General features: G+C 39.0%; 1 protein-coding gene across 2 annotated transcripts in view; it reads right to left on the minus strand.

Moving 5' to 3' along the window:
- The window catches only part of LOC138765093 (semaphorin-3D-like), a 90,155-nt gene that overhangs the window by 45,332 nt on the left and 31,493 nt on the right, over nt 1–13,330 (minus strand). For both annotated transcript variants that reach the window (XM_069941799.1, XM_069941801.1), the window contains 4 exons: nt 12,379–12,539; nt 10,453–10,512; nt 7,777–7,896; nt 941–1,034 (listed from right to left, as the gene is read on the minus strand). In XM_069941799.1, the coding sequence (XP_069797900.1) occupies nt 941–1,034; nt 7,777–7,896; nt 10,453–10,512; nt 12,379–12,539 (435 nt within the window). The remainder of the gene's footprint in view (nt 1–940; nt 1,035–7,776; nt 7,897–10,452; nt 10,513–12,378; nt 12,540–13,330) is intronic.

A 13,330-nucleotide genomic window follows, 5' to 3' on the forward strand; every position in this document is an offset into this window, starting at 1 on the left:
TCATGTTATAAAATTTTAAATAAAGTCTTCAAAAAAAAACTTACTCAATGTGCAAGTCGTGGGCAAATGAAGTTCCACACAGATTTTCATGACATAATACATTTTGGTAGGAAGAATAGGTAGGTTACTTGTTACCTTAAAGGTGCCCACTTCTTGCACATTGAGTAAATTTATTAATGTTCTCCTTCTCCTAAATTTGATATCGTTGGTATTCAATCTAATCAAAGACATGCTGTGAGAGTACAAAATAATTTGGTACCTCATAATGTGGCCCATGAGGGAATTGATAATACTTTAGGAGAAGTGTGTTAGAATTGTTAACGTTGCCCCCTTGTGTACAATTTTTAAAAAAAACCCAGAGTATTATAAAACAATTATTTTTACACTCTGCAGTACTTATTCATTACAGGGAGACACAGTTCGCATGCTGGGTGAAAAGATTAAACAAGGTTTAAATATGGTCATTGAGTCAATAATCATACAAAGCTAAGTAGAGCCACGTGTGGTATAGCCCTTATGGCAATTCTATGATAAATTCCTTCGAGCTGATCTTCAGCAGCTGGACTTTCCTTCTATAATGTAGCATTTAGTCTGTGAAATACTCCATTGCAAATGGATGAATATTATGCTGACTGCGAGGTTCAGAATTTATCCAAAAATACAAGCAGATGTCCATGGACATGTAGATGGAAACAATCTAAAATGTCAGCTATCATTACATGAGACCTTATTTTTGATCGTATCCTTTTTACACAACAGAGAAACCTTTTTTTTTCAAAGTTAGATTTTTGGCATCATGCTTATTTTTATAAAATCCGAATATACAACATTTAACTATTACCCTCACAGACTAATTGTTGGGTCATGTTAAAAGCAGTACATTGAGTAATTCATCTGTTCATTAGTAATTCAAATCTGAAACATTGTACAATTGGCTTACCAATGAGAGCTGATGTGAAAGGTTGGTTGGGGTCATAAGGGCATTTCAGTTTTCCAGATTCCAGAGTTTTAAGGTCAAACTTCAATGAAAGTTCCTGTCAGTAAAGTTACAACAAAAAATAGTGCTCAGAATCAACAAAAAAAATGAATACTCTTCTTGTTCAAACACTTTCTGTTTGTATAATATAATAATGCAATGCATTCCAACATGTTTTACACAAGAAATTAGATCAGGAGTTAGCAAAAACATGAAAAAGGATATTCCGATTCCTAAAGATAACATGTCAGAATTTTTTAATACTAATTAATAGATGGATAGGAAGGTAAGTTTTTGGAGAGAAGCTTTTCACCCACATGAGTAACCAAATTCATAGTCAATAGAGTTATGATCATTTATCATCTAATATAACCTCATTAAATTCTGATCATTTCTGTTTCCCAACACCAAAATGGTTCTGATGACTTATTGAGTGACAGGAAAATTTCGATTGAATGCAGTTAGTTGAAGCAAACTTAAGGACAGTATTATTAGGCAGTGGTTTAACACAATGAAATGTTTCAATTCACAATTTACATTATTCACTCTTTCGAGATACAGACTCCACATTTGGCTTCTCACTGTGTTTTTGTGTACATCATATTTATTATGATACTTGGGTATGATCTATTTGCAAAGACAACACAGCATTCAAAATTTATCAGGTTGAGAAAAATAATCTTTGAAATATTGAAAAGAATAAAGCATTGCCCAGTTGGAGCTGGTCAAAACAGCATGTTATTACTGAATATACACTGTTGGATACAAGCACTTTGTGATCCCATTGCCATCTAAAGAAGTGGAAGATAAAAATGTCTTTGAAAAGCCTCTGAAACAGAAAATTTCTCAGATCACAAAAGTTACAACACAGAAGATGGGAACAGGATCATTTAATTAGACAATGGCAGATCAGAAATGTCAAATCCATATATGGCTTTAATTCATATGCCTTGACACCCTCAGCAAACAAAATTCTATCTGCCTCAATAGTGAACATTCCAAATGTCCTCACCAACAACCTCAGGTTTACACGTAAATGGTTTGGCTCTGATTTCATAATTCTGCCCTTTTATCATCAAAATTCCATGTATTATCCACTAATACATCCTTTATTTATTTTAAATATATTCATTGGAAACAGAGATGAAGTGCAGTCGCTAATGGACTGGTGCACAGCCAAAAACCTGCATCTGAATGTTAAAAAAACAGAAGAGATGGCTGTCGACGTCAAGAGGGCCCAGGGGGAACTATGCTCCACTGACCATTGACGGCTCCACTGTTGAGGTCATCAAAAATATCAAGTTCCTTGGAGGCCACTTGGCAGATAACCTCACATGGTCCCTTAACACAAGTTCCACAGCCAAGAAGCAAAGCAGCGCCTCTACTTCCTGCGAAAGCTGATGGAAGTTCATCTCCCACCTTCTATCCTCACTACATTCTACAGAGGATGTATTGAAAGCATCCTGTGCAACTGCATCACTGCCTGGTTTGGAAGCTGTACCTCCTTGGACTGCAAGACCCTGCAGAAGATAATGAAATCTGAGGAAAAGATCATTGGGACCTCTCTTCTTACCATGAAGGACATTTACAACACTTGGTGCAGGGAAAAGGCAATAAACATTGTGAAGGGCTCCACACACCCTTCAAGTAAATTGTCTTCCTTTTTCCATCTGATAGGAGGTACTGCTGCACTCAGGCCTTTACGTCCAGATTGGGCAAGAGCTATTTTCCCCCAAGCCATCAGACTCCTGAACCGTGGACTGTTAATGTTTCAGTCTTAATATTTTAAATGTGTTCAACATCTATTCTAGCCTATATTTATGTAAATATGCTCTGTAGTCCTGGAGAAACGCTATCTGATCTTTACCACGCGAGCATGGTATGAATGATAAATAAAGGTGACGACTTGAATTGGATAACCCCTCAACTTTCTCATCTTAATTGATGTGCATCTCTTTGCACTTTTTCTTGATAATTTAATACTTCAACTCTTTGTTTCCTTCTGATGAATTCTCTGTTATTTTAATTCTCTGGTCAAAAACCAGGCACATTTCTTGAGTTCTTTATCCCCACTCTCTGTCCCCAAGTTACCTTCAGAAGGCAGGATGTTGCCTTCAATTCCACATGGTCTCATTTTTGCTAGTAATCTTTAGCACAGAACTAATGAAATGCCTCCCTGAAATTTATTTGGACAAGCATTCATTGATACCTAACATGCTATGTTCAAGATTCAAGATTGTCATGTAATAAAAACAACGCAACATTACGGAATTTGTTTGAATGCTGTTAAGCAGACAGATTTACCACTGGCAGAAATTGCCTGAAACACTGAGAGTTCCCCCAGAGTCACTAAGTGCCCTTGGATTCACCTCCAGCAGCCCCCGCAGCCACATCAAGTCCAGTCCAAACCATCAGCAGCCTGAGCTCCAGATCCGAACCTCCGACATGGTCATGAAACCTTCAGGACCTCTCGCATCATGATTCCATTACCTGTTCCCCCTTCAGCCAATCTCGAACCTGACTCTAGCAGTCTGCCGCCTGGTGTGAATCCCTCAACTGCAGCCGCATGTAGCCTGCATGGGTTCATCGCTTCGGATCATCAACCACCCACCACCTGTTTGTTCTTCAGCCACAGAAGTCATGTTGTCGACTTCTTCAAAAATTTCAAATACAGCAGATTAAATATAATCCATTATCCATAACTTATCTATTGCAAACCATGCTGACTCAGATCAGTTATACTACTCCAAGCAGTTGGTCTGTTAAAAGCTCATTTATATCTACCTGCCTCATGTCTAACAGCAGTGAATGCATGTTGTTCTCTTCATGCTAACTTTGTTCCAGTAAAATACATTACAATTGGACCAAGGACACATTTCCATTGTCTGTTCTGATAAATTTAAACAATGGCCCCAATAAATGTTATCTACTTGTTCTTAACCTTTCTCCCTAAATAGTGATATTATAATTTGGTAAACTGAAGCCACAGAGTAAAATTGCAAAAGATGTCCCTTCTATCTCCAATTTCCTCACCTCTTTCTTTTAATACTCAGGTAAGGAACCCTTCAGATCTCTCGATTTTTGTGTGAATATCCAAAAAGGACCAGTCATCACAGATGTGACCAAACATCTCTATTTCAGCTCCAATCTTCTTTGCACGATCTGGGATATGCGTGGGCCTTATGTTTTATTTTTTCATTGCAGTTCATTTCACTATTTCAATTACTCTTTTCCTCCTATAATGACAATAACTATTTACACTCAGGGTCCATTTACCTTCTTTCATAATCTTATAAGTGTCAATGAGATTCATCATCAAGTTGCACCATTTTCAAATTTCAGATTTCAGATTTATTGTCAGAGTACAGACACGACATCACATACAACCCTAAGATTCTTTTACTGCATGCGAGGCGAAATTACCATTCACTGGTAGTGAAAAGAAATCTGTACACAATGAGCACGTAAACAAATAAAGAAATGTAAACAAACTGACTGTGCAATATAGAGAGGAGGAAAAAGAACAATAAAGTGCAAAAGTAAGAGTCTTAAATAAGTCCCTGATCGAGTTTGCTGTTGAGGTGTCTGATGGTGGAGGGGTAGCAACTGTTCCTGAATTTAATGGTCCAAGTTTTGTGACACCTCTACCTCTTTCCTGATGGCAGCAGCGAGAGCAGTGTGTGTCCTGGGTGGTGTGGATCCTTGATGATTGCTGCTGAACTCTGTTGGCAGTATTCCCTGTAGATGCTCTCAATGGTGTGGAAGGTTTTCCATGTGATGTCCTGGGCTGCGTCTTTTACATTTTGCAGGGATTTATGCTCGGAGTTTTTTGGTATCTCCATACCAGACCATGATGCAGCCGGTCTGCATACTTTCTACCACCTCTGTAGAAATTTTCCCTGGGTTTCTGATGCACACCAAACTTCCACAAACTCCTGAGGAAGTAGAAATGCTGACGAGCTTTCTTCACAATGCCATTAGTGTGTTGGCTCCAGGAAAGATCTTCCCTCCCCAAGAACTTAAATTTGCTGACCGTTTCCACCTCAGCTCCCCCAATGATCACTGGATCATATACCTCTGGTTTTCCCTTCATGAAGTCAACAACCAGTTCCTTACTTTTGGTGCCATTGAGTGCAAGATTGTTTTTGGTGCACCATTCAGCCACGTTTTCAAACTTCCTCTTTTATGCTGACTTATCGCCCCTTTTAATACAGCCCACAACCATGGTATCATCTGAAAATTTGTAGATGGTGTTGTTGTCATACCGAGCCACATAGTCATTGGTGTAGAGCAGGGGGCTAAGAACACAGATAGAGGTACTGATAAAGGTTGTGGAAGAGCTGTTATTACCAATTCTCACTGATTGTGGTTTGGAGGTGAGGAAATCCATGATCCATTTACACAGTGGGGTGTTGAGTCCCAGTTCTTGGCATTTGCTGATCAGTTTTGATGGGATGATAGTGTTAAATGCTGATAAGTAGTCGATAAAGAGCATCCTGATGTATGCATCTTAACTGTCCAGGTATTCCCAAGTAATTCTGAATAAGCCAGCAATGATTCATTGTCCATAATCTTCCACAAGATAGCAATAAATCTTCAATTGGACATAGTTCTTATAAATGCAATTTTTTAAAAAATGCCCTTGGATCATAAGAAATAGAGGAAAGATGAGTGGCCCGTAAAGCCAGCTCCACTATTTAACATTTAATTCAACATTAGCAAAACTAAGGAATTGATCGTGAACTTCAGAAAGGGGAAGCTAACCTTCCATAGGAGCTCTCACAAGCGTGTTCAGGCCGGCTGCATCACAATGTGGTTTGGTTTCTGCAGAAGGGCATAAGTGGCAATGAATCACTTGAGTCTCCCTCCCCACCCCCACAGTGATGTGATCTACTGGGATTGTTGTCTAAATAGGGTACGCACAGAGCATCTTTCAGCTGCTTCTGTCGGGCAAGAGGAACAGGAATATCAGAGTCAGGACCTCCAGGCTGAGGAAGAGTTTCTTCCCATGGGCATTGAGAATGCTGAACAACACACTAGCTCACACTAGCCATCTGAGACTTTCATATCAATGAAACAATATTTATTTATTTGTTTGTTTAGACAAAATCCTTGTCCTTCATATGTGTTTTTTGTCTGTATGTGTGTTGGGCCTGCACATTTTGCACCGAAGACCGGAGAACGCAGTTTTGTCAGGTTGTACTTGTGCAATAAGCTTGACTTGATTAGGCTTGACTTATTTCTGTTCTTATGGACCAGCAAATCAATACATCAATGCTGATGGAACTATTAATCCCTTAAAATAACTTACCCTCTCTGGGTCTGAAATTGAGGGTTTTATAATTCATCACAGTTGTAAAGTTCTACATCCCCTGTGATATGCCAATGCCAAGGCTATTATACTTTAGTGAAAGAGGAAGTGTGAAGCTGATATAGGAAAATTAAACAAAGTGGAAGATTCTATGCTACAACAAGATGTTAGCACTGGTATGTGGCAGTACCGAGTATACTCCTTCAACTATTTTAAAGCTAGATGAGTCTAATCTTGCTGTAAGGAGTTAAGATCACAGGAAATCTTGACTGTACAGGTTTGTATTAAAAAAGGGAGTTGCTGATCAGCAGGGGGAAAGCATGTAATATTTCACAGCCAATTTATTCCTTGCCGACATGTTTCCTTTCAATAACCTTTTAAAAAAAAATTCCTTGAATAACTTTTTTCAGAAAGGAAATGCAATCAATATGACTGAAAAAAATGTTAGAAGCTTTAACAGCAGACATACAGGAGTATACTGGGGGGAAGGGTGGGGGGGAGTGTTCCGCCAATATGGACATTCCCCTTAATGGTTAAGTGGTTCTTACCACAGTTTGTGCGTTTATGTTTCACTAAACAAATTTAGTGAGGCACTAATTTAATTATGCCTGTTGACGGTTCTTCATTATGATTAATTACATCATAAATTATACCTGTTCCAGCTGAGGCTGTGGCACCCACTGCAAGCAAGTTGGGTCAAAGGTGCAAAAGGCCAGTACCAGTTCTTTTGGCTCACGTACACCTCAACTTGGTGGTTAAGTGAAAGCCCAAACTTTTGCAAGCATAGAGCAACATTCCAAATCGTGCACCAGCAGATTTCCCTGTAGATGCTCTTCCCACACTTTATCAATAAGTTGCTTGTTGCATGCAAGGCATCGTTGGATAGGTCTCCCAAAAGATTTCACCTATGTAGAACAGCTGCACGCCAGGCATCAGAACAAAGACAAAAATAACAAAGAAAACAGTATGAACTTAAATTACGCCAGCCCTCACAATGCATTCCAGCTTTAACTTCTGCAAGAACGTGGTGGAAATGCCATAGAGCTGGCTGGGATCCAAATGATCTGGGCCTTGGCTAGGTCATTGATTCTCCTATTGAAATTTTATGCTGGGAAAGTCCTTGTAGATAATTTTGCAAGGTGATAACAGATATATGCTGTAGGCATCAATTTACAAAAAGTATATAATTACATCATTTCTGTTACACACTGTGTTGCTTTTAGGTGTTTTTTAAAATATATTTGATCATTATTATTTGAGACGGTATAGACAGACAAAGAGAAATCTGTTGTATGTGGTGACATGCTTTATTGTGAAATGTTAGTGTTGTAAATTCAAATAATGAAAACAGGCTGCCTCTCTGGACTCTACAGGGCTCTAGACAATAAAAGGCTTGAATTCAGTGACCTTGTGAGTATAAAGTTTAAATATAGTTTAGCTGAAGTGACAGCTGTTGACCATTACCTTCAACAGAGTCAAAATACATTACCTGTTCAGGGGGTCCGAGTTCGATATATCCACACACTGGGTAGAAAGCTCCTGTGCCACAAGCATAGACATGTGTCTTGTTGAAGTTATGTATCAGTCGGATGAAATTTGCGCACTCTGCCTGATAGTAACATCAATATTGTTAACAGGAACATTCAGAGAAGGACCAACATAAATGTTCTATCATTATTAAACAACCTAATCTTGTTACCAGAAGTATCAAACATGACAACAGAGCAAACAGCGACATGAGTTTGTTCAGTTAAAATCTAATTTTGCCAACAAATATTTTAATTCAAAGAGAACAACTGAGGATCCCTTTTGTTTGGAATAAAAATAGTCTATTTATTTTCTAATTTCCCTCTTTTCCCAGCTCATGTCTCCTGCCAATGGAGGTCGAAGTCAAGTTGGATTGATTTTACTCTCAGGTTATTGCCACCGTCATTGTTGGTGGAGGCTTTGAAGTGTGGTGCAATAATGACTTCAGACCATCCTTGCAATATGCAATAAAACACACACAGAAATGCTGGAGGAACTCAGCCAGTCTCGCAGCGTCCATAAGAGGTATTTAGATAAAGCACGGTAACAGGCCCTTTTGGCCCACAAGCCCCAATTATACCCAATTGACCTATACCCCTGGTATGACTTGAACGGTGGGAGAAAACCAGAGACCCTGGGCAAACCCAGGCAGACATGGGGAAAAAGTATAAACTCCTTACAGAGAGCACGGGATTCGAACACCAGTCCCAATCACTGGCATTGTAACAGCATTGTGCTAACTGCTACGCTGAACAAGCCACCCAAGATAAAGATATAGATAAACAAAAGTTGTTAATTGGATATAAATGAGAGGAAAGGTGAAGATTGCTTTTGAGTCTGTGAAAGAGGGAAAAGGGAAGAGAGAAAGCCAGGGGGAAAGGAGGAAGAACATCGACTTCTTGGATTTCCATTAGCCCCCCCCACCCCATTTTTTTTTTCCAAAAATTTCTAGGTATAGAAAATCTTAAATTGGATTATTTAATTATTTTACTCAATGAATACTTTTTTTCTGGTTCAGTAGACTCATGTCCTTTCTCTGAATTTACCTCAAATATTTCCTTTTTAATATTAATCCAAGGTTTTTGCTTTTATCTAAACCTTATTTATGATTAACATTATTTAGTAGGGGATATAGGTCAACAGGATAAATATTTATGAATTGAGGTACTCAGTTATTAAAGGAAAGAAAGGCTATTTGTGCCGTGCCAACTCCCAACAGAGCAATCCTATCAGACCTGCCATCCAGAGTTGAGGGGAATAGCCTATGAGGAGAGATTGAGGCATCTGAGACTGTACTCACTGGAATTTAGAAGAATAAGATGGGATCTTAGAAAAACATATAAAATTATGAAAGGCATAAATAAGATAGAGGTAGGTAAGTTGCTTCCATTGGTGGCGGAGACCTGAACTAGGGAATATAGCCACGAGATTCAGGGTAGTAGATTTAGGATGGAGATAAGGAGGAACTGCTTTTCCCAGAGGGTAGTGAATCTATAGAATTTTACGCCCATTGAAGCAGTGGAGGCAATCTCAGTAAATATATTTAAGACAAGGTTGGATAGATTTCTACAAAGTAAGTAAATTGAGGGATATGGGGAAAAAAGCAGGTGGGTGGAGATGAGCCAATCATCAGATTAGCCATGATCTCATTGAATGGCGGTGGAGGCTCGACAGGCCGGATGGCCTACTCCCACTCCTATTTCTTAGGCCTCTCAAATCCTTACTTCACAAGGTTGACTGCAGTGAAGCAGTAAATAATTTGTTAATCAATTGCTTAGAAATCTCAATGGTTAGGCATCTGGCTCTCTGTGTAATGAATTCTGTTCTCCTTTTAATATACCATGGCCCCAGTTCCCAAGTTCCATTTAACACTCTGAAATCCAGTTCCTGAATCCCATTTAACACTCTCGAGCCTATTTCCCATGTCCCCTCAAACACTTCATGGATGCAGTTCCTGGACTTCTTTTAGCACATTGTGGTCGCTGTCACACAGGATTCCACACTTCCTTTAATATGCCAAGTCTCTAGTTCCCACTCTCCCTTGAAACTCATGGGGTTCTGTTTCCTGTGCTCCTTTAAGCTCAATGGGGCCCTATTAGTACCATAAAAGGAAGTTGCTCATCAATAGGGAAAGCATGCAATATTTCACAGTTTAATGTATCCCTTGCTGACAGTCCTCTTTAGACTTACTAGATTTGGTGGTAGAACACCCAAAGAAAAAAAAAATTTAAAATGCATCTCTGCACTGATTGGAATATTCCGAGAAATCTTCCAGTCACATTCTCTTGAATATTTGTTGTGCATTTCATCACAAAAAAATAGTGAGATTTTTTGCATTATTAAAGCTCACACTGTGTTTTAAATCCCGTTATCTGGAATTCAAGCAACCGGCAAAAAAAAATTGGCGTGCCTTGATGTTACTTCACCAATCCACACAACATGCAATCTCAAACAAATGGAAACTTCACATATTGGCATCTACCCACCTTCATTGGTGCTGGATACCAGGAGGTTTTCTGTACATCAAAATGGTTACAGTTTAAAAAAAAATTAGTCATGCCAGAAATGCACTAAACTTTTTTTTAAGACATAAAATTATATTAATGGAATTTGCATAACATTGCATGTTATTTCTTACTTCCTTTTTGCCAGTCTGTTTACAGAGCTCCACTCTGTCTTTAGCTGCAGGCCAATAAATCTGACAAGAGAAAAGAAATGATATTGAAGCTCCAAAAAGAAATCAATTACATTAAGTCATCTTATTTTAGAGGATTATGTCAACTATCAAGGTACTTTAGTGCAAATGTCTGATTGAAAGACATTAAATGGGATTAACCAGGTGGCTGGTACTTTGCACACCCAAGATGAAGCTGACAACATGGCCACCCAGAATTGCTAATATTTATACAATCTTAACATTGCAGGCAAGACTCTTGAAATGATCACATACTTGCAGGCAGCTTAATAGTTCTGAGCCACCCACCTCACTGGCAGGAATATTCAGGAAAACCTGAGGGAATGGGCAAGAGGTTCATTGATCTGGGAGAGGTGGTGGGAGGTGCAAGATGGTAAAGTGGGATTGGGGAGAAGGAGGAGGTGAACGTAGACTATTACTGACTGAGAGGGAAGAGCAAGAGTGAGATTCTGCAGAATAGCCTCATTGTTGTTGTTGTATTACCCATATAGTTTATTCTTCTATCAGCTGTATTCTAGACCAGTTTTACCTGTAGGGGTTTCAAAATTTCTGTGCTGTGATTTTTGCCACAGGTGTGAATTTCAGTGTGATTACTTTACTGCAATTTTTTTCTTGACATCCAACATGGCAAGAGACCATTTTGGCCCAGAAGCCCATGTCACCCAATTTCACCCAAATGACCTACAACCCCCCGGTACATTTTTTTGAATGCTGAGAGGAAACCGGGAGCACCCAGAAGAAACCTACGCAGACACAGGATGAATGTATGAACTCCTTACAGACAGTGTGGGATTCGAACTGCAGTCCCGATCGCTGATGCTGTAACAACATTCTAGTAAGCACCACACTAACCGGAGACCCAGAGATGATTGTGTAGCACATTACAGAGACATTCTGCTCAGTATGAATGATCACTCGCACTTTATCCCACCAACTTAATTACAGTAAATAAAAGATCTATCGAAACATTGATCCTGAATACGAGCGCAACTTTCAACAGTAGCCTTTTCAAGTCATTACTCAGGGTCAGTACCCTAGGGAGAACTTGCCTAAAATGTTGGATTGCACGATGCTGAGTTTCGATGAAAAATTTAAAAAGAAATTGAACTCAGAGAATCAAAGTGAAGTCTGTAATTTTCATTCTGGCCCTGTGGTGTAATGCACAGAGGGCCCAAGACAGATGCATTGCTCTCCAACGTGCACCTGTAATTTTCAATCCTAGTGTGTGGGCCACTGATGTAGAAATAAAGACTGTTTTTGCACATGTTATTCTCCTGTGAGAGGATATGGACTGTGGGGCAAAAGGACCATGAAAGGTAGCTGGCTAATTAAACTACTTAAAGGCAGCCTACATGAACTGGGCTTCCAGTACCACTTAAAGATAAGCAGAAGCATTCTCCATTGGGGCTTTTAAAGCTTACTTCCACATTTATAACCTGAGAGTGGTGGGGACCATTCAAAAATACAAAATCCCAACAGTAACACTCATATTTATTCTTTTATTACTGAACACATTTGTGTAATGGGAAGCAACTGAATGGCATGCCTCAAAATGAAAGCAGAGGATAACATAATCCACGCAGTAAGTGCTAACTTTCATGAGCATTTTATTCAGTCAAACAACGGTCAAAAACCTGAAGCTCTTTGATCGAACTTCTTTTTTTTTAAATTTTTTATTTTTCACACCATAAATCGAACTTCTTGACGTAACTATTTTCTACACTGATAAAGGGAAAGTAAGCCCTATTTTAAGTTGATACAGACATAAAAAAGTTGCTTTTCATTAAATATGCAATAATTCACCTTAAAATTAGATTTGTACCCATTGTATTATATTCATAATTTAGTTTCTGTGCAGATATTTTGTACCTTTTTGGGTTCCTTGTTCAAATTTTCCAGATTCAAAACATAAATCAGGTCTTTAGCTCCGACCAGAATCTTTCCTCTTTCTTCATCTATTAATAAAGACTGGAAACTTGAACTTTCCGCTGATCCACGAAATGGGTTACAACTGTCGTTCATCAGCAAATCTGACAGAGAGGCACAATATAAACTTCAAGTATTAATCGTTACTGCCAATGAGAAAAGCATGCACACACTTCAACACAAATGATTTAGGTTGGGCTAAAGCTGTTGCTAAAACATTGATCAAGTGGCATGCACTGAAGGTTTGCTGGGAATATTTTGAGTTGTATTAAAAAAGCCATTCACATTCAGACGGGGTAAAATTCTAACAAATTGTCCTTGAGAAAGAGAAGGAAAAAAAAATCACACCATAATTCTGTATGATATGCGAGTGGGTCAACCAATTTTCAAGGTCTAAATGAAAATCTAGAGATAAGAAGATGCCAGAATATCTTTAAACAAATCTGATAAGTTAATTGAACAGTGAGATTCAAATTGGAATTATAGAGCACCGAACAGACCCTACAACGAACTGTCTCCATGCACCTATCACGACCATTCCTCTTTATCCGCACTTGGTCTGTTGCTTTGCAAGCGCATTTCTCAAAATCTTCTTTAATGTCGTGAGATTTCCCGCTTCTACTGCCCGCTCAGCAGTGGATCCAGATTCCAATCACCCTCTGGTGTATAAGATTCTTCCTTACATCCCTTGTAAACCTCTAAATGCTTACTCTAGACCAGCCATTCATGCTATGTGCACCCTCTGTCCCCCTCACACCCCCTCCCCCGTGAGCAACAACACATTTAAAAGAGGTGGGGGGCGTGGGGGGTGGACCAAAATAACTATTTTTTGGTGTCGCTGGAGGAAAGAAGAATTAAAGAAACCTACTAAACTTGACTGCTTCACAGGGAAGTG

Source organism: Narcine bancroftii, chromosome 5 (genome assembly GCF_036971445.1).
Source record: "Narcine bancroftii isolate sNarBan1 chromosome 5, sNarBan1.hap1, whole genome shotgun sequence".
Classification (NCBI taxonomy): Eukaryota; Metazoa; Chordata; class Chondrichthyes; order Torpediniformes; family Narcinidae; genus Narcine; species Narcine bancroftii.